The sequence below is a fragment of the Misgurnus anguillicaudatus genome, chromosome 17, assembly GCF_027580225.2.
Source record: "Misgurnus anguillicaudatus chromosome 17, ASM2758022v2, whole genome shotgun sequence".
Lineage (NCBI taxonomy): Eukaryota > Metazoa > Chordata > Actinopteri > Cypriniformes > Cobitidae > Misgurnus > Misgurnus anguillicaudatus.
The window spans coordinates 13,051,217-13,073,678 of record NC_073353.2 but is presented as its reverse complement, the minus strand read 5'-3'; the positions used below and the strand labels follow the sequence as shown (position 1 = coordinate 13,073,678).

Below are 22,462 nucleotides of genomic sequence, written 5' to 3'. Positions count from 1 at the left end.
CATTCGTCGTCCTCAAGGCGTTTTCAGCCGCGTTTAAAAGTTTTGGTGTGTCCAGCCCCTTAAGATCTAAGTTTTCAGCAAAAATAGCCTTTTTTTTGGATCTTGAGACCACTAGGTGGCGCTGTGCCGAAACAATGGAGTGTGTCTCTCAGGTCATGATTGTGATGACATCCACAAAATTTGGTGTAAATATGATAAAAGCGATGTGGAGATATAGCCTCAAATCTCTTGACCACTAGGGGGCACTGAAAAGTGCTCTCAGAACATGAAAATATGTAATTGCGTTTATGAAATACTTGAACTTAAAGACAAAAATCAAAATGGCAATACGAAAACCGTTTGGTATCGTCTGACTCGGCATGCCTCATGGAATCTAACCAGACACTCTCATGATTTAACTCTTAGCTTTCCAGTAGTTATGAGCAAAAATAGCCATTTTTCATATCTCGTGACCACTAGGTGGTGCTGTAACAAAACGGTGCATGCACCCTCAGGTCATGACTGTAATGACATATACCATGTCTCGTGTCAATAAGCAAAAGTTTCAAATCCATTTTGGCGTGCTCGCCATCGTATTCGTTGATGCGTTATACACTAACGGATTGGTCTATAAAAAATTTAACAATAGCCCTTTTATAATTTTAGAAAAAAATAGCATCACATCAAAAATCTAACAATAGCACTTTTATAATTTTAGACAAAATAGCAAAAATAGCATTTTTCATATCTCGCGACCACTAGGGGGCACTGCACAGAAACCATGCAGGTTGTCTCAGGTCATGACTGTGTTTACACCCACCAAGTATGGTGTTAATACGATAAAGCGTTGCAAAGATATAGCGTCACTACGCTTTTTGCGCAAGTAAGAACAAAATCGTTTGTGTTATTCAAAAAATGGATAAAGTTTTCAACAACCTTTTAATAACTTTTTGCCTACATGGTCTAAAGATGATTTGTGTATTTTTTCCATGCCAATCAGACAAACGCTCTAGGACAAGTTCGAAAAAGTAGGTTTTACAAAACAATTCAAAATGGCGGAACATTTTTCATGACGGAAAATGACGTCAGATGGTCCAATCGAATCGTTTCAAGCCAAGGAATTCTAGAAAACAAGAAGTTTGTTTCTAGGTTTTACGAGTAAGTTATAAAAAACGTAAGTGCAAATTTGGACTGTTGGTGGCGCTAGCGGGTTTGCGATAGACTCCAAATCTGCTGTGGAAACTTTTTGGAATGACCTCTATCAGTGTGCCAAATTTTATAACTTTCCGATGTACGCTGCTATGGGCTCCCATAGCCGCAATGGTGGAAGAAAAAGAAAAGGGAAGGACAATAATAAGAAAACTAACGGATACAATATCAAGGTGAATAATCTAGAATTATGATTTTTGTTATAATTGTGCAGCCCTATTTACAGTTTATGCGACTACTCGCCAATTGCCAACAAAACCAAGACATTTGATGCAGTTTTACATACTGCCTGCGACTCATGCCCTGGTTGGGATCACTCCATTTCAACAAAATCTAGCGTTAAACAAACACACACGCACATATCTGCTGCTACCCTGAATAAACAAACTATATTCATTGTTGTCATAATGCTGAATTCTTTGGGAACCTGAACAAGCTTAAATTACCCTCACAAACACCAACACACTTCTCTGGTGACATTGATTGTGTGTCAGTTCTTGGTGTGTGCGTGTTATACTCCAGTTAAAGTGCCCATATAAGGACTTCCGCTGTACTCCTGGGACTCCTTACGCAGCAGATTCAGAAGTTGAAAAAACTTTCAGAAACTTTGGGAAAAGAAAATGTGGGAAAAGTGTTTTTGCCCAGAAATACTCCGTCACACACTTTTTTGAACTTTTGCCCATGTTTAACATGAGGAATCCAACTCTTTGACTGTGTTAATAATTCAGAATGCATGAAATACCATTACCCCCCCCCCCCTACGCAATTTTAACTAATTTTTTTTCTCTTGTCAATATATAACCTCCTCAGACCCGAGCTTTGGTTTGTCTTTTTTCAGATTTCTTCCAGCTATTTTGGGGTTAGGAAGAACCAATAAATATAATAACCAAATATGTTCCTTTAAAAGGTGTAATTGTCCACGTTTGTGTACAGTTACACAGAATTAAGTATTATGGTGCAAACAACAAAACATGTCCCAGATCTTAGAAGGTTTAAAAATGGAATATCACTACTAAGGGGTATGTTATGAAACTATATAAACAGTTTCATAACATGATAAAAATGAATTTAGCAGAATTCGACAGATCTTGTGTGGCATTTGTGGCCTCACACCAAATAAAGGCGTTTAATTCCATACATTTACATACAAGTCAGATGCTTTAATCCAAAGCGACTTAAAAATGAAGAACATGACGAGAGGTTTAGAGTCCACTAGAAAGTGACAAAACCATTCTGAAAGAATAAATTATACATCAATATTGTCTGAACAGCTTTTACCTTTTCAAAAATAGCCTGTTTTATTTAAAATTACTATCAATGTGACAAAGGTTTCTAGGTTTTTAAACCTTTGATGCATGACTTTGAACTGTTCTTTAACAGACAAGTTTAGTCATTCAGGTTGTGTTATATATTTAAACCACTTTGGGGTGGTCTCCCGGACAGGGCTTATTATAGTCCCAGACTAAAATGCATGTTTGAGCTGCTTTAATTTAAAAACACCTTGTCCTGTTTAATTTTATCATATTTCGTTGACATTATTTTGTCTTAAGATGCACACCTGTGGTGTTTTTTGTAAGATATGTTTGTAAAAACTTCTTAAATGACCTAATATTAAAAAGGCCTAGTCCTGGATTAACCTAAACCCTGTCCGGGAAACCACCCCTAAAAGTGATTATTTTGTCTGTTAAAGGTGCAGTATGTAATTTTTACAAGGATCTCTTGACCGAAATGCAAAATAATATACAAAACTATATTATTAGGGGTGTATAAAGACCTTTCATAATAAACCATTATGTGTTTATTACCTTAGAATGAGACGTTTTTTATCTACATACACAGAGGGTCCCCTTAAATGGAAGTCACCATTTTTTGCCGCCATGTTTCCACAAAAGCCCTTAATGGACAAACTTTTTTTACTAAGTTGTCTCCGGCGATGACATGTTTGTCTGGTGGCGGCTACCGTAGCTTTTCTATGTGTTTCAAAAGCAAGAGGTGAGCAGTGGACTGAGCCGTTTGTTGTATTTCGCAACCTCACCACTAGATGCCGCTAAAATGTACACACTGCACCTTTAATCTAAGTAGCCGTGAATGATTGTACTCTTAAAGTTCATGCATCAAAGGGTTAAAGCGAGTTTAAATAGATTTTTATCACTATAGACCATAAGAAAGCAGAACAGTACATGAATAATGCTTAGCTGTTAATATTCTAAAATTGAAAATACATCAGTATTGTTAATCAATGGTCTTAGAGTCTATTTTTCAAAGTGTTTTCCTGTTTTCTTATTAGATTGTAGTCGATCAGGTAAGTACATGGACCTGTCACTAAATCAGAGTATTTAAAGGATCTGTCAGTACAGGAAAGTGCACACAGCTCAGAGTCTCTCGTCTTCACTCCCAGCTGATGAAGATGATGATGATGAAGAAGAAGAGAATTTCTAAAATGAAAAGATAAACGTTAGTATCTTTTAATTTTGATCTTAGGAATATAATAGTTTTGACCAGAGATAAAAAAAACATTTGAGAAGAGGTTATGTCATGCTGGAAAGCCGTACTGACCCTTGAACGTGGTGGACTGGGAAGTTTTTCTGTCTCTGTTTCCTGTTGCTCTTCTTTCCTCTCTTCCTCTTGTGGAGAGGCTGGTGTTTGGATATCAGCAATGGGTTCTACATTCAGCAGCTGAGGGGTGATGCTGATCCCTTGAGCTTTCAGATGGTCATAGGCTTCCTTTTTAGCCAATAGTAGGACCAGCGTGTCACCGCTTTTACGGATAAGGTTCACGACCTCCTCATGTGTGCTGGTTTCCACATTCACTCCATTCACCTCCACAACAATATCCTCATCCTCCACTCCGGCTTTATCAGCTGCTCCACCTTTCACCACCTGACAGACCCATCACAGGAATAGTACACCAACAAATGAACATACTTTCATCCTCTTTTTTATTTTTATGAGGTAAAAATCTCAGTTATTATATAGAAAAATTGATTAGTATATTCTTGTCTCATAGGTTGTCAATAGGTTCTGATGACACAATTTTGTTTAGATGTACTACTACTTTTACATCAAACACTGAAGCTACAAACAGGTCTAGACAAACGCAGTTTTAAATGTCAGTGCAGGACACTTCAAAGACAATATTTCTGAGACTCCACCTCTTTGATGTACTGTCCATCCAATCCCTGGATGCCATTGAGATGGAAGCCAAATCCAGCAGGAGTTTTCTCCAGTCGGCACAGTTTAGGTTTGTAATCCATCTCTGCTGGGACGGGTGTGGCAGCCGCTGGGACAGGTGTAGGAGTTGCTGGGATGGGTATAGGTACTGCTGGTGCTGGAGTTGGAGCAGGTGTGGATTCACAATCTGAATAGCTGGGCAGAGATGCTCTCATTTCCTCCCAGTAAAGGAGTGGAGAAGCACCACCCTATGCAATACAAAAAAAGTAATTTTTTTTACTTTAATTGTTTGTCTGTTCCACTACATGTCCATAAAACAGGCGATGACACAAGGATACTACAGAATTATACAAATTGTAGATATGTTAGTTGGACAATAAAAAGTATAGAATAGACAATATTTGTGGGTATAATTTAATTTGGTTAAATAACAACAAATGCATATATTATAGTATGTACACAATACAAAACACCTAACTGGGTTATTTCAAGATATGGTTGGGTGACATAAGGACACCAATGTTTGTTTGTTTTTTTTTTTGGACCAAACATGGGTTGAAAATAATCCAGCATTTTGAAGAGTGCATTCAAATATTATGAATGTAGTACTATTACTATTAGTAATACGCAGATCTTTGTAACAAGTACAGGTTATGAAACTTGAAACCACTTGAGACTCACCAGTTTGTACATTTTGTCTGTTTCAGCATCTATCACCAGGAGGCAGCAGTTGCTTCCTTGTTGACGTATTTTATCCACCACCTGCTCATGTGTGTATTGTTGTATTTCCTCTCCATTCACAGCCACTAGTCGGTCCGCATCCTTAAGTCCTGCTTTCTCAGCTGGGCTGCCCTTGTCAATTTCTCCAATGTAATGACCTGAGGTATAAGTTCAGAGACACAAACATATACAATACTGAATGTCAAACTGTTTGAATGAAAGGTTTGGTTTAAACCTTTGCAGACGTATTCCGAGACTCAATGATTCATTATTATTATTATTGCTTACAGTATATAACTAACTTAACATACACATTATAAATCTATTTATGTAGATATATAATTACATACCTAACACACCTCACAACATGTTTTTCATTTGACATTTCTGAAGTCTTTACATTTTCCTTTATAATGTTAATGCTAATAGGCATATTATTCCTGTTTTCACAGAAAAGTATGTTATTATTCTTCCAATTCATTTTATTTAGTTAGCATTTAATAATGAATAATATAATACACACTATGTTAGTGAGATCAGTTCCTGTTCCTTTCAAGTCTTACAAATTTATTTATGTCAGTTTACTATGATTAAAGCCACAGTATGTAGATTTTCACCACTAGAGGTCGCTATTACACAACAACACTAACAATAACAAAGGCAAATATTAAAAGGTACAGTATGATTTTTTACAAGGGGCAACCTTTCGATCTCCATCGTGAACACGGAAGTGACTTAAACTGCATTTCATTGACCGGCTGCTAGATACTGCTGGCTCCAAAAGGGAGTCAATCCCATTCAACCCCCATGTTCAATTTATTAATTTAGCACTTTTCACACTTTTCAAAGCAGCTTTACATTAACAAAGCAGGAGAAAACAGAAAATCAGTGGACAACATTTACAGCAGAAATAAATGTGTTTACAGCCTGGTGCAAAAAGTGTTTTTGGTCTACTGTATATAGCAAATTTTCCCATACATGACAACTGTGAGTGGGGTGATTTTTTTTTGTAACAGATCCGTTTGAATTATTAATCCTTAAAGGGACAATAAGAAGGATTTATCCCCATCTAGTGGTAAAATTGTTTTTGCATTCAAACAAATAGTGCTCTCTAGCGCCTCGCTTTTCCAAATGCGTTTTTCAACTACAGTAGCCGTTATGTAATCACAGATCTTCCTGTCCGTTTGGCTAGTTCACGTGTTCTGAATGAAAACGCGTTGTGGAAATGCGTTGGTAGGCTAGTGCTTTTGTCCCTCTCTGCTATTATAGTTTATCAATACGGCGGACCAACATGGAAGCCTCCGTGGACTTACTCGCCCAATGTAAGTAAAGAGAAGAAATTCTAAGCTTACAAAGAAAAGTCAGATCACTTCAATCTCATATTTATGAATAAAGACATTGATTTTGATTAATAAAACACTTAAAATCCTACTTACTGTCCCTTTAAAGTTCTGCATAATTAAGGGGCGTGTCCATTTGAGTGATGGGTAAACTGCCGTTGCTGTCACTACCGTTGAGCTAGGCGGACATGAGCCATTTCTCAATATGCGTTCTTGTCTATACTTGCGTTCTTGTGGACTTGTGAAACGTCATCAGTCGCGGCCCAAGTACTGTTCCAATTTAAAGTTCGCATCAAGCCCAAGTTCACATAAAATCCCTGGATGTGTTCTTGATCCGCCCATTTTATCGAGGATGCATCACAGGAGACTTGTGTGGACTTATGACAGCGAAGTTTCCCAAAATGCATTTTGCGTCAGGAGTTCGTTCTTCCGAGTCTGAACTTGCAAGTTCGAACTACGAAGGACACAAGTCCGAGTTTGGCGTACTTGGTATTGAGAAATGGCTATGGTTTCAGCAACCAGCCACCTCACGTCCCGCCTCTTTACGCATTGTCGGTTATCTGCGAGTGATGAACGGTGAACCATGCCAAGATGGTGACGACAGGCCACGCCAACTATTGGCTTTAAAAAAGCTCTTCACACACCTATGGGTGTTGTCACGGGCACTACGTCCATATTTTTACAGTCTATGTTTTTTTAGCGGTATCTAGTGGTGAAACTGAGAATTGCAACTAACCTCAATCTCAAAAAGCAATGGGAAGCTAGGGTAGCAAACATGTCGTCATCTGAGACAATGTAGTAATCATTGTTGAGCATGTTACTTTAAAAAACAATTAGTTATAGTTACTAGTTACTTTTCACTAGGGATGCACCGAATCCAGGATTCGGATTCGGCCGAATACTGGGCTTTTTGACGGGGTTCGGGTTCGGCCGAATCCTAGATTTTTTTTCCACCAAACCGAACCCTTGGCTTGCGCTACGCTGGTCGACGTCACGCGGCCGTTGATTACACACATCGGGTGCTGACGTGGAGATGAGCTTTTTCTTTCGGTGAGCCTTAGGGCTGGACAAACCAAAACTTTTAAACACGGCTGAAAACGCCTTGAGGACGCCAAATGCCAGCTGTTTTTCAGCCGAGCGCTTGGTAGCTGTGATGCTTCAGCTGTGAGCCGTTGGTTGCTGTGGTAATGTCCCGCCCCTCCTCCACTGTAATTGGATGGCCGTGTGAAAACTGACATTGACGAGTGGAGCTTCTCACTCAAAGTTAAATATAGTTTTCAGCGCGGAGCTGCTTGCTTATTGGAAAAACGAGCGTGTCGCAACGCATCGCTTTCATTATGCATAGGCTTATGGTAATTGTCAAAATAGTTTTTCCAACTTGTCATCCTGGCATAATGTACAGTTTTAAATAAAATGAAAAATACACTGCTGTGGACGTTGTTTACTTCATTAATGTGTTTTACTGTGTTAATGGAATAAGGATGCGAGTAGGATTCGGTATTCGGTTTCGGCCGAATCTTATACGGTGGATTCGGGATTCGGCCGAACCTAAAAAATCTGGATTCGGTGCATCCCTACTTTTCACAAATAGTAACGGAGTTAGTAACTGCATTACATCATTATAAAAGTAACTAATTACCAGGAAAAGTAATTATTGTGTTACTTAAAATTTTTTAAAATATGTCAAATAACTGTTAAATGAATGAAATAGACACTAAAGAGAAACCACAAATTTTGTGGCAGCATATGACAATGTGAGGTGCTTCATTAGATTCGAAGCCAGCGACTTGTGGCTCATTACACGTTACATAAATATTCTTGCCCTTCACCTCAACAAGAGAAAAATAGTTATTATATTATCCTTCCAGTTTGCGAATGCTACATTTTTGAGCTTGTTATACTTGCCATCGTCTGTCGTTGCGACTCGGAATGTGTGCATGTGCTTGTGTGTGAACAAACCCCCGCACCACTCTCCCTCTGGTTGGCTAACGATGGAAATTAAGCCAATCATCATCAGTTATGTGGTTGTCCCACCCCCTCCAACACACACACACAGCAGAGAAAATCTTTTAGTTCATACTGTCTGGCTGAGAAAGAGCCTTGAGATCAGTTATAGTAACACACAGCATTTGTTTGTCAGTAACGGCAATAGCGTTGCAATGGAGAAAGTAATTTGTTTGATTACTCGATACTGAAAAAGCAATGCCGTTAGTAATGCAGTTAATTTATATTGCCGTTATTCTGGTAGTTATGAAACGCGCTCTGTAGAGCAATTTGCCCATTTAGGGCTACTGTAGAAACATGACGACAACTTGCAGTCTATGTATATAAAATGGCTCATTCTGAGGTAATGAAACAATACAGTTCATTGGGGTGGTTTCCCGGACAGATATTAGCTTAAGCCAGGACTACAAAGGAAACTGATGTACTGAACAGTTTGAACAGCTCTTACATTTATTTTAGTCTAGGACTAGTCTAATCCCTGTCCGGGAAACCGCCCCATTATGTAATATAGTTATGTATATTATATTACATTTCTGTCAAGAGGTCCTCCTAAAAGTTACACAATGCACATTTAATGACATTATGTAGGAGAGTGGAACAATGGGAGATGTATGTTCACATACAGTGCTTTAAGTGGGCCGGAACGTGCCGGTACTCAGTACCGCCACTTCCAAATATAGCTCTTGAGCGTACCACCACCTCTCCGTGTGCCCAGAACGTGCTTTTAGCGTACCGGAACGCTCATTTGCACATCTGTTTAAAAATCAGAGGTTTAATTTAATCCTTTGGCTGCGCTGCCGCTTTTCAGAGCGCCCTTCACAATGTACGCTTCCTAATTCATCCCACTGAGAGCAGAGACTACATTACCCATAAACCCTTGCCTTTACAAGTTAAAAGCGCATGCGTCGCTTTTGCTGCTGTCAGTCAGTGTCAACGTGACCTGGAGAGGTGTGTGTTTGTGTGAAACGCGCAACCATAGCTGCTCGGTTAAAATGAAAATATAGTGAACACTTAATATGCCCTCCTTGTTTAAGACTCTGAGTAGTAAAAGAACAAGGTCAGAATCAGAGGACTCGCTGGCTGACATCCCACCGAGCCAGAATGATAGCTGCAGGTCAGACGCAAGCTTTTTCCATACCCTTTTGTAGGTACGTGACAATCTCCGCTGTCGCGGCTGTCTGTTTGGTTCCCCTTCGGATTTCCTCAGACAATGTGCAGAGTAAAAACATTCTTGAAATTGAAATTTCGTTCACTTGTAGTTTAGCAATTAAACTAAATGTCTATTACAATGAATTTGAACGACGCACACTGTAGTTTGACCACCCGCAAAATGAAAAACAATGGGACAAACCAGAGTACTGATATATTTTATGCATTTCCTGATAATCATTTTATACAGAAAAGATATATATATAATATTGTTACATATCTTTAGATCTTTTTACACCCTAAAACGTTTAGCACACAATGTTAAAAATGTGGTACGAGGTTGCACTGAAATGCTAATCATCTTTTAAATGACAGCATTATGGAGCCATTTCAGTACATAGATAACCTTTGCATATCATTCTACAGCGTCATGAAAATTCCTTCGTGAAAGACTATCACCACATTGTCAATTATTCATTAGACATGAACTCAAGCATTGGTTTAAAACTATAATAAACTTGTATCAGTTGTTAGGCAGAATCATGCTAGACTGTAACATCATTGGTCAACTGACTCCAGGATGACATCAAATTTTTTTAGGACCTATAAGTGTCAATTGTACTATTTTCTCTGTGATCACCCTTCAGAGAGCTTTCTAGTTAACCAACTCTATATCAACTGGACCATAACTTTTGTTCACACTGCGCTTAAAACTAAAAATTTTCAAGGTTGTTTCAGCTACCGCACATGCGCACATGATGGCAAACGCCTCATGCGTCTCTGTACAAAGCTTCTTCCACAGAGAACCATCAGTCTTTATTGATTGATGACTGGTTTCTTTTCACTGGAAGAGCGGCTGTATTGGAATTGCATTGCAATGTCCCCTATATAGTAACAGCAGTGCCCAATCTTGTTATGTCCAATAACTCAATATCCAGCATCCACTTACCTGCACGATTAGGCTCTGCCTTCAGCATAAAACCATAACCATCTGCTCTCTTCACCATGTCTGCAATACGTGGCTTATGCGGGAGGTGCCTGACTGTTGCATTAGCCACACCTGCCAGAATACTTTTGTTTTTAAAGTATTTGTCAGTGTCATCGTCCACCAGCAGAAGCATAATATTATTCCCAGCTACCTTCACCTACCAAAAAGAAAATTATTATTAAATTTTTGTAGCAAAACAGGGGAAATCTATACGAAATTGGTGATAAAATGAAATTGCCCAGATGTGTTGATGTGGCTAAATATAAAAAGCTGTTACAAACTTTTTGCACAATTTGATCATGTTTGGCACTTTCAATATTTTCGCCATTTATCTCCACCAAACGGTCGTTCGCCTTCACGCCAGCCTGATCGGCCACTCCTCCAGAGATCACATCTGTCATGAATGTGCCGGGATTGCCTGAGAGATGAACGGGTTAGATTAAATATTTCAAATCATAATCATATACAATTTACCCAATACAAGATAAAGTCTGCACACCTTTGACAGATCGTAGGGAGAAACCGAAACCACTGCTGGATTTTTGCAGGTAACAGAGTTTGGCTTTAGGAGCTGGTGTTGACACTCCATTCATAGTGGGCTGATTCTGAGCAGTGGAAGACTGAGGCTCGGCAAGGTTCACTCCGTTGGCTTTGGCCTGCTTGTATGCCTCTTCTCCAATAACATGAAACGTGACAGTCATTCCACTTTTTCTCACCATTTCTGCAACCTGGCCAAACAAAATGAGTGCAGACCATTTGTATTTAGACTGCCAGAAAAAAATATTTGGGCAGTCCCCTTATAAAGGTCCTTATATGTACCATTAGGTATACATTTTGTACCAGTATGTACCTTTAAGAATATGAGCTCTTTAAAGGCAAAGATGTACTTTTAAAAGACTACCGCCCCAAGTGACAAAAATGGACCATATTTGACCATTTTTGTCTGACAATGTAACAATTTTTAGCAATATTTAGCACCTACACTCACCTAAAGGATTATTAGGAACACCATACTATGTTTGACCCCCTTTCGCCTTCAGAGCTGCCTTAATTCTACGTGGCATTGATTCAACAAGGTGCTGAAAGCATTCTGTAGAAATGTTGGCCCATATTGATAGGATAGCATCTTGCAGTTGATGCAAAGATGCTCTATTGGGTTGAGATCTGGTGACTGTGGGGGCCATTTTAGTACAGTGAACTCATTGTCATGTTCAAGAAATTTAAAATGATTTGAGCTTTGTGACATGAAGGGATGGACATTGTCAGAAACAATGCTCAGGTAGGCCGTGGCATTTAAACAATGCCCAATTGGCAATAAGGGACCTAAAGTGTGCCAAGAAAACATCCCCCACACCATTACCCCATTGCATTAATGAGAAATTAAACAGGTGTTCCTAATAATCCTTTAGGTGAGTGTATATAGCACCTATGTAGAACCAAAAGTGATGCTTAAGCATGACTATATCACCACTTATGGTTCAACATAGCTCAATATCAGAGGCGTCATGCCCATTCAAACTGAAGGGGCACGTGCCCTCTTGGATTTTTGCATGCAACCTCAAAATTAATGAAGCATCTTTTCATCTGTTACTTTGTTTAATAGGCAAAATATGACCAGTTTTGCACTTCACTCTGAGATTTTTGCTGTTTTAATCACATGTTTTATTCTAGAGGCAATGAATTTAATGAATTATACAAATACAGATGCAACAGAACAGCATTGGTGCCATCATTGTGCATGGTGGTGGACACGTGCTACTGGTGCATTTTGTTTTTAGATCAAATTACAAAGCCATCACAAATCCTCGCACACTTTCAAAACGCAGCAGCTACCGCAATGTTCAGTTTACTTTGTGCTTTGACTCTGAGGTCAAATATATGATGCAAAAATGTGCTCATCTAATAATTTTATATAAATATGTTTCATAAGCTAGTTGTTTTTAAATTCTGCATAACATTAAGATCTAATTACGTTGCATCAAAGGTTTCTTTTTATTCCCTGTTTTTAAAGTGTTGATCATTACAGCCAATTACAGACGTAACCGATGATGAGAGCATAAATGTAACGTTTAAATGAGTTGTCGGTGTAAATGTGTATTTTTACTCTCAGTTTTTCATTATTGTGTAAAATAGCAATTAAATTAACTTCTAAACGCTCGCTGGCATATAAAAACGGTTTAATGTATTCTATTATTGGATGTAATAATTATGATTACAGTATGAACTGTGCCCCCTTAAAAAAACGGTGCATTGGTACGCCCCTGCACAATATGGTTCTACACAAGTGCTGCGCAGGTTCCACATAGGTTCTGTTTAGCACTAAATATGTTTCCCCTATGATTACCAGCCACTGAAACACTTTTAGTGCTATTTAGCACCATTTTTTTAGAGTGTGCTATTTTTGATCCAAGTATTCAGTGCTTACTACGGTCACTTTAGCTAAAGATGTCCCAACTTCCAGTTTAAAGAGCAAATTGTGAATTACTATAGACTGACAATACTGACGAGACCAATGACTGACCACAAAACCAGTCATATTCAGCACAGGTGTATTTGTAGCAATAGCCAAAAATACACTGTATGGGTCAAAATTTTGTTTTTTTATGGCAAAACTCATTATATTAATTAATGATCATGTTCCATGAAGATATTTGGTAAATTTCCTAAATATATATAAAAGGGGTTTTATAGTAATATGTATTGCTAAGGACTTCATTTGGCAACTTTGAAGGCAATTTTCTCAAAATCTTTATTTTTTTCCATCCTCAGATTCCAGATTTTCAAATAGTTTGGCCAAATATTGTCATAACAAACCATACTTAATTGGAAAGCTTAAATATTTAGCTTTCAGATAATGTAGGAATCTCAATAAAAAATACCTTTATGGTTTTGTGGTCCAGAGTTACATATTGTATGAGCTGAGCTTTAGAAACTGAATTTATGGTTTGGTTGATGTCAGATCTAAAGTGGACTTATTTCATTGCTAAAATAATGTTATTTTGTGTATTTGGTACAATGTGTTGTTTTGGTTTATGGTTCAAAAAACACATTCTTTTCCACCGTACATTTTTGTAGCTCCAGATTTCACTCTCTTCCTGAAACACACAGATTTTGTGCAAAACTAATCGATTTGAAAACCTCAGTGTCTCTGATTGGCCAGCTAATCTGGACATTGTGATTAGTCTGAATACCTCTGTCATCAGCTGTATGTGACGCTCCTTACCATGTTTAAAAGATTCGGTCACAATGCAATGCTAACAGCAGTTAAAGGGACACAAGGCACCATTTTTATGTTAATAAATCATCTTCGTAAGTCGGTATATGGTTAAATGACTCATTACCAAACGAATGAAGACTCTGTCGCCCGCCCCTACCGTCTGAAGAATACCCCACTTGCAAGTTTGCTGTATCCGACCCGGTGTCCTTCAGTCTCGCAAAGTCTCAGATACGCGAGAAGCAGGATCACTTTACGGCAAACAACACAGAGGCAGGCGAGCTAAACACTGCTAGGGATTGTTGCAAATGGCAGAGCCAGGGAAGAAGCATCGAAAACCCTTGACGGAAGGAAAACATAACTGGATTGGAAATAAGCTAATCAACTTGGTTCCGAGAGGGGAGGGACAACAGTTCGTTTTTACGACAGTGTGTTTGAAAGTATTTACTTTCAGACACTAGGGGGAGCTCGTAGAGAAATATTACGCAGACTTGCCTGGTTTCCCTTTAACTTACGGACTGTTAGTCAAAGCCGGAGGAATTATGATTATGTCGGTCTTGTCTGCATCACCAATCCCAGGAATTAGACTGTTGCCAACAATCTGTGTGTTTGTTGTAGTCCAAGAAAAGAGATTTACTTTGGAGATGATAACTCGCGTCATCATTTACTATTTAGGTAGATTTTGGTCTTGTATGACTGAATTGATGTTGCAAAAATAGCTGCCAGTGTGGATTTTTGTTGTAAACTTTACCACCAAGATTTTGGATAAAACCAACTTTTCATCAAAAAACCACAGACAGCATATGAAACTAAGTTAAAATAAATAGAAAGGTCTGTCATACCTGGCTGTGCTCAATATTGTCCACAAATGTCCCATTGACTCGGATTATGCGGTCTCCATCTTTCAATCCAGCCAGTTCAGCAGCACCGCCCATCTCCAGGGATCGAATCAGGTGACCCTCCTCTCCTTGCTCAACTCTGAGGTAGAAGCCATAGCTTTGTCCCTCACGCTTGGTAAGAGTAATGACGCGTGGTTTAGTCCAAGCCATATTTCAGTTGGGAAACATCCACAGGCTGTCAACTTCATGCTGAGGAACATGTAATAATATGCTTTTAATCACATTTAGTGTTATCTTATCATATATGCAGTAACCATACTTCATTATATACAAGGAATGTAACGATAACAGTTGCTAATAATGATCGAGTAAATCTTTATGAAGTGTAATTACGTCTCAGTACTGTATGCTGTATATATTATGATGACAAGATGTTTAAATCTTTATAAATATTTTACGAAGTAGATATTGGAGCAGTGCTGACCCGTCCCGGTTGACATGATAATGTAATCTTAGGATCTGAAGATAAGTGGGGTAATATAAAATTACCAAAGGCCACTGAATCAGCACTCTGTGTTAGGGTGCACTAGAGGTGGAGTCAACACGAAACAGCATTCACAATCTGTTTTACTTGCGTAAGGTGACATATTTATGAGTAAAACGGGATATTTGCAAAAAAAAATAAAGATCTGTATAGTGGACTTTATCCATTAGGAACTGATTGGGTTGTGATGTTGTCTCTATATGGCAGAGGTTAAAAGAGGCTTGGTGATGCTGCAAAGAAACCTTGTTTCAGAGGTGGAGAAAGTTATAAAATGAAATGAAATTGTAATGAATTATTACAAAAACAAATGCTTTGGAATAACACGTGCGATTGAATTAAATACAACAATACTTATAATAGCTTATACTACAGTACTGTGCTAAAATCAGGCCACCACAAGCTTTGTTGCTTTAAAATGAGTTTTAATGACCAACCATATATATGTTTCATATTGATCATATGGTTTCAGGTCTGTTAAACATACAGGAAATATGTACACAAACTAAAAAAACACACAACTTTCAGAATAAAATGGTTTCTTAAAGGGATAATTCACCCAAAAATGAAAACTGTTAGGAAGATATTTTGAGGAACGTTGTAACCAAACCAATCAGAGGCCCCAATGACTTCCATAGTAGGAATACATAATACTATGGAAGCCATTGGTGCTTTGAAATGGTTCACTGTTAGACTTAACTGTAATTTCTACAGTTACTTACCACAAAATGCCCACTAAAATACCATCATTTTCTTTTCCAGTTCATTACTGTAATATGCATTGCATTATGGGTATTAACATTTAATTTACAGTGATTTACTGTATGTTTTGAATTTGCGGTACACTGTTAACCCAGATATTGTCTTTACTTAAACAATCAAGTAAACATCACATAAAATTTTCTGTTTTGAAGCCAAAGCTTAAAAAAGTTAAGTTGATTTAACGTTTAAGCTTACAAAATCCATTAAACTAAAACATTCAAGTAAAATGAACTTAAAATTATTAGTTCATGTTGTGAGGAATACCCATAATCCTTTGTGCCTGTATATTTTGATTATTTTCTGCTTTTTCACAGAATAAAAACTGCTAAGAACTTGCACTACTCAAATATTTGTTAATAAAATGTCATATAGGTTCAAGCTCTTATATTATTGAAGTTGTTTTGTTGTAAATGATAATTTTGTGAAGTCATCTTTCAGGTGATCAGTGTTTCCGTACATGAACCCTGTTCAGAACATTTTATTGTATTTCTCTCCACAGTACTGATAATGTATGTCAAAAACACAGTTTTGTGTGTTTCTGTGGAGAATCACATTTATTCAATGATTGACTTAAAGTCAGTCATTAATTTTGTGTTATAATACCATTTATAACATCAAAAGTAATATAAAGTGACAAAAAAATTAAAGTTATATGCAACAAGTTTCCTTACAAATTTCTAGTAATGTCAATTAATCAGGGTTAAGAGTGCAGGAATATTGGAAGAAATTAAAACATTAAGTCTATTCAACTTAAAATTGTTGTCATTGTTTTATTTAAGGGCAGTGTGCACAAAGCTTTCAGTCAAAAATAATAACTTTACAATTAAAGAAATAGAATTAATTCTTTAGAATTAAATTCTCATTTCAGTTAAATTTTCATGTTGAGTTTACTAACATATACAAGTACACTTGAAATGAACACTAAGTTAAGTGAACTTTATTGTTTAAGTACATTAAATAATCATAAAGTTTGGTGAACTAAACAATTTAAGTCAAATCTACATAAGCACCAAAAGTAAACTTAAATATGCACGTTTTGGGAGACCCCATTACTCAATTAAATTGAGGGAATGAGTTTACTCAAATCATTTGAGTTGAATCAACTTATTAGGGTTTTCAGTGTAGACTGCTGTAAAACAACAGCAGTAGTGCTACTGTAGCTGAATAAAACAGTGTTATAAAAGCATATAAAATGAAAAAATAAAATATATCTATGAAATGAAATACATTTTATTTGTTATGCTTTTAGCAGCGAAGCAAATTTCAAAATGTGAATTGTTTTTAATTTATTGAGAATTGTAGATTGAAACAAGAAAGGGATTTTGGATAAATGCTTGACCGTCAGATTTAAATTTGACCTCAAGACCTCAAAACACTAGTGACGCCAAGATTTCGCTCCTCGGAGTGTCGAGAGTGACAGAAAAGGCAACTTGGGGAGTGTAGTGAGTAACTTTTATTAAGTGACTCTGTGGAACTGTGGTAGTGTTATGGACCTACGACATGGGTGATCTGGGTTTGATTCCCCTTCAAGGCAATATATTTTTTTTAACTAGGTTACAGTAAGGGTATTATACTGTAAAATGGAACTGTGGTAAAGGCATCATACTGTGAAAACATGTACAGTTATGGTACTGTAATTGGGCAGTGCCAGTGAGTTCCTGCATATACGATAAAAAGTCTAACAGTTTGGTTACAAACATTCTTCAAAATATCTTCCTTTGTGTTCAGCAGAATAAAGACATTTATACAGGTGTGTAACAACATGAGTGTGAGTAAATGATGACAGAATTTTTATTTTTGGTAGTCAGTATTTCGCATGGCCTCTCTTAAAGTTGTAGTGTGTAGATTTCAGCAGAATCTAGCTGTGACATTGCAACCAACATCTCAGTCCACCGTTTACCGAAATGCATAGAGAAGCTACAGTAGTCACCACAGGACAAACATGTTGCTGTCTAAGACAAAATACTGTTTTGCCAAAACGCGCTGTATACTAGTTTGTTCATTTAGAGCTACTGTAGAAACATGGCGGCACAAAATGGCGTCTTCCATGTAAGGGGACCCGCATTGTATGGAGATAAAAACGTCTCATTCTAAGGTAATAAACACATTACAGTTCATTTTGTAAGGTCTTTATACACCACTGATAATATAGTTAAGTATATAATATTGCATTTATGTCATTAGATGCTTCTAAAAGTTACACACTGCACCTTTAAACACATATTGAACTCTTTTGAGAAATCCTGAAGCGTCAGATTATAGGATTCTTTTATATTTAGGTTAGGTCTCAAACGAATTATTTGACACCTTTTTTAAGTTTATCATTTTATTCTGGTTTTTAATATTGCATACACATTTCCTGTATTTTCTCGTTGTATTCTAATAAGGAAACTGAGAAATAATTATTTAGCAAATATATCAGATAACATTTGCATTATACCACTGCAACAACAACAAATCTATCACATTATAGGCTTTGATTGGATCAAAGTACAGCTTTTATTGAGAAGTGTCAAACATTATACTGGAATCAACATTACAGTATGAAGAACAACATACCGTGTACGGCAAACAAAACCAAACAACGACTAGCAAAGACAAGGGTTTAAAGATACTATAAATGATAATAATGAAAATAATAAGAGGTGGGAGGATACAACTACTATGTCAGAAGTAAAGTTACAAAAGTTTTCACTTGGACGGTACCCTTACAAAGGCTCCTATAGGTACCATTTAGGTACTTTTGAGGTACCAAAATGGTAAGAACTAAACAAGTTGAAAGTGTACCACCCCAGTGACAGCATTTGTATCTTTATTTCTGAGAGCACTTAAAAGGAAAGACCGTACAATATTATAGATCATATTAAGACTGACATATAACAGCAAGAGAGTCGGACTGCATGATTGTTAAATGTCAACCGCTGAATTTGTTTATATTAATGTATGATAGCTTTAAATTGTTCGTACCCTGTTTGTGCTCTTATGAACCATAAAACGCTTACGAAACAGTGGTGAAGGTTCACACACGTATGCATTTAAGATTTTAAAATATTGCCTACAGCTCTGGTTCATTACGATTAATGTTTGACCAGGTTGAAAACACAAGCATCCAAAAACAAATTCATGCACCATAGATGCCATATCAATTACATAAGAGCTCACACATCAGCTGAGAGCTCAAGCACACTTCTCTCACCTGAGTGCTCCATCGACTGCTCTATGGACCGCTAATGCTTTCATATTTTTAGACTGGGGCCAAATCACCTTCTTTGCTGCTTAATAATCAATGTTTCTCAGTTATTGTTTCTTATCTGTCCTTTATCTACATGCAGTTTGAAAGCAAAAAGATGCCACGTGATTAAATTCGTGTACGTGATTGCAAGCACATTTCATGGATCATTCTTCCACCTATTCTCTACTTTTTAAGTTGAGTGTGCCATATTCATCAGACATTTGGCCAAAGCATTAAATGTTCTATTCTATTCTATTCTATTCTATTCTATTCTATTCTATTCTGCACTTTTTTCAAATAAAAATGCAAAAAACACATCAATGCATATAAACACTTCTAATTCTAGAGATTTCTAACATTTTGGCAAAAATTATACTGTAACCATGTAGTGAATAAAAGTGATTGTCACTCACCAGTTGCAGTGCCCGCAGTGTCCCAGCATAATAAAGGCAGCTGCCTGCGTCTGCTTAGGTGTTATCTAGCAGGTGTAAGTATGTGTGAAGGACTTTGACAGGCCAAAGGTTGATCTAAAAGGTGAGTTATTTAACCATGTCTCGTGGCTGGACATTTCTTTGTATGAGTAACCATACGCTGTCTTAAAAACAATACATGAAAAAAAATCTATATTAAATTATATATATAATAAGTATTTGACACATCAGCATTTTTATCAGTAAGGGGATTTCTAAGTGGGCTATTGACACAAAATGTCCACCAGATGTAGCCATCAAGCCAAATATAGAATATGGAATTCATACAAAGATATCAGAACATTTAAGTATACAAGTTGAGTCATAATAAATCAAGTGAAATGACACAGGGAATAAGTATTGAACACATGATGAGAACAAGGTGCAAAATGGCATAGAACGCCAGGAGATCACCTAAAATCTGTCAGTATTGAGAGAGAAACCCTGCCCCCTATCAGTACTAATTAATATCAGCTGCTTTAGTCCTAGCTGATGGCCTTCTTATTACCCAGGAGGCTCACAGGAAAGACCTCATGATGGGTAAAAGAACTCTCTCAAGATCTTCGTAATCTTATTGTTGAAAAGCATTTTGATGGGAATGGTTATAGGCACATTTTCAGAATGCTGAATGTTCCTGTGAGCACTGTGGGGGCCATTATCCAGAAATGGAAAGGAGAGTGGAGAGGAGACAGAGAGATATAGCCAATTAGTATGAGGGGATGATTAGTAGGCCAACGGGCAAGTTTGTCCAGAATGCCGGGGCACACCCCTACTCTTTTTCAAAGGACATCCTGGGATTTTTAAAGACCACAGAGAGTCAGGACCTCAGTTTAACATCTCATCGTGCTTTTTTGACAGTATAGTGTCCCCATCACTATATCAGGGTGTTAGGACCCACACAGACCACAGGGTGAGCACCCCCTGCTGGTCTCACTAACACCACTACCAACAGCAACCTGGTTTTCCCAGGTGGTCTCCCATCCAAGTACAGACCAGGCTCAGCCCTGCTTAGCTTCAGTGGGCTAGCTGTCTTGGGCTACAGGGTGATATGGCTGCTGTGACTTTTCTTCAAAGTATTGAATAAGGTGTGTTCAATACTTTTTCCCTGTGTCATTTCACTTTATTTATTATGACTCAACTTGTATACTTAAATGTTCTGATTTCTTTGTATGAATTCCATATTCTATATTTGGCTTGATGGCTACATCTGGTAGAAATTTTGTGTCAATAGCCCACATAGAATGACTTTGACAAGGGCCAAATTGTGAAAGCTAGACGATGTGTCAGAGCATCTTCAAAACCTGCAGCTCTATTGGGGTGTTCCCAGTCTGCGGTGGTCAGTACCTATCAAAAGTGGTCCAAAGAAGGAAAAGCAGCGGCTCATTGATGCACATGAGGAGCAAAGGCTGCCCCGTGTGGTCCAATCCAACAGACGAGCTACTGAAAATGTGAATTCTGTTTCTTATAGAAAGGTCTAGTGGAGTCCATGCCTCGATGGGTCAGGGCTGTTTTGGTGGCAAAAGAGGGGCCTACACAATATTAGGCAGGTGGTCATGATGTTATTGCTGATCGGTTTATATATATATATATTCATAATATTATTTCTTGTTTACCAGTTTTTTATAGCTGTTCAATCCTGCACTTCTCCATTTGCAATTTAAATGTAATCAAAACAAGTCGAGATTGTACAATGTAGCCTACTTCTTGGACCTTTAGCAGCTTTGAGAGATTTTTCAGGCTCAAATTTGCATAAAACAATAGGCTATAAATAAAAAAACATATTTCTGCTCTAACAGAATAAAATGAAAAACAACATTTATAATGGCTTTATAAAACATCTGTGTAAAAATGGGAGCCATGATGTCTGTTATTGAGTTAATTTCAACAAAGAACAGATGCTTAAGCAAATAACTGAGAGTATGACAGTCTTTTGTATTTCAATATTCTGCTAAATCAGATCCTCTTAACTTAATAGGTCTTCAGTAGCCCACTTAAATGAGTATTACCATTAAAGCTAAGTCCTAATGAAACAGTGTAGTAGTATCTCATGCAAAAACCCTGTTTATATGTGTGCGTACATTCACAACTTTGTTTGTTCTTTTCTTTTGTGCTGCATGCTCTGCAAGCACTAAACCATTACACACAGTGTCCTGAGGGTGGCCAACAGCACATCTACTTACTTAAAGGCGTAGTTCACCCAAAAATAAAAAATTTGCATCATCATCTACTCACCTTCAGGTTTTTACAAACCAGTATACATTTCTTAGTTCTGCTGATCACAAAGGAAGATATTTTGAGCAATGTTTCGAAGCACCATTGACTTCCATAGTATTTTTCCTACTGTGTATGGAAATGATATGGTGCTCATGATTATTATAGATATATTTTGTGTTTAAAAGAACAAAGCAAGTTATACAAGTTTGTAACAATCTGTAGGTGAGAAAATTACAAATTTTATTTTTTGAGTGAACTATCCCTTTAAGCACTTAATTTGGACCTGGAATCTCTGTTTAAACTGCTCATCTGGAAAAATATGGGAATAACTCAAATATAAAAGATAAAATCTATGAAACCATGGATAGATAGATAATATATAATATATCCTATTATTATTTTACATAATTATGCATGCATTACATTATATAATTAAGCAATAATCAGGCATTATTATTTTTTTTATTATTATGTATTTAATGTAGCATTAAACTCTTAACTTTAAAATGTCTTTCAGAGAGCTAAGTGATATGAAGCAATTTATTTTCTTTAATATATTCTTAAAAAGTAATAAGAAAAATGTATTCGTTACACTCATTATTCAGTCAATTTCTGCTTTCCACAAGGGGG

General features: G+C 37.2%; 1 protein-coding gene across 2 annotated transcripts; it reads right to left on the bottom strand.

The window, feature by feature from the left end:
• Positions 1-2,327: 2,327 nt before the first annotated feature.
• On the bottom strand, positions 2,328-19,654 carry pdzk1 (PDZ domain containing 1). 2 transcript variants are annotated; one of them, XM_073854985.1, is made up of 9 exons: positions 19,568-19,654; positions 14,617-14,833; positions 11,060-11,288; positions 10,842-10,978; positions 10,522-10,717; positions 5,041-5,237; positions 4,341-4,607; positions 3,745-4,068; positions 2,328-3,623 (listed from the first exon to the last, which is right to left on the bottom strand). In XM_073854985.1, exons 2-9 carry the CDS (start codon positions 14,821-14,823, stop codon positions 3,561-3,563), a joined length of 1,620 nt encoding a protein of 539 aa, XP_073711086.1. In that variant the 5' UTR covers positions 14,824-14,833; positions 19,568-19,654; the 3' UTR covers positions 2,328-3,560. The 2 variants fall into 2 exon arrangements, with proteins under 2 accessions (XP_073711086.1, XP_055072046.2); XM_055216071.2 differs by lacking the exon at positions 19,568-19,654 and having other exon boundaries at positions 14,617-14,852.
• Between the last annotated feature and the right edge of the window lie 2,808 nt (positions 19,655-22,462).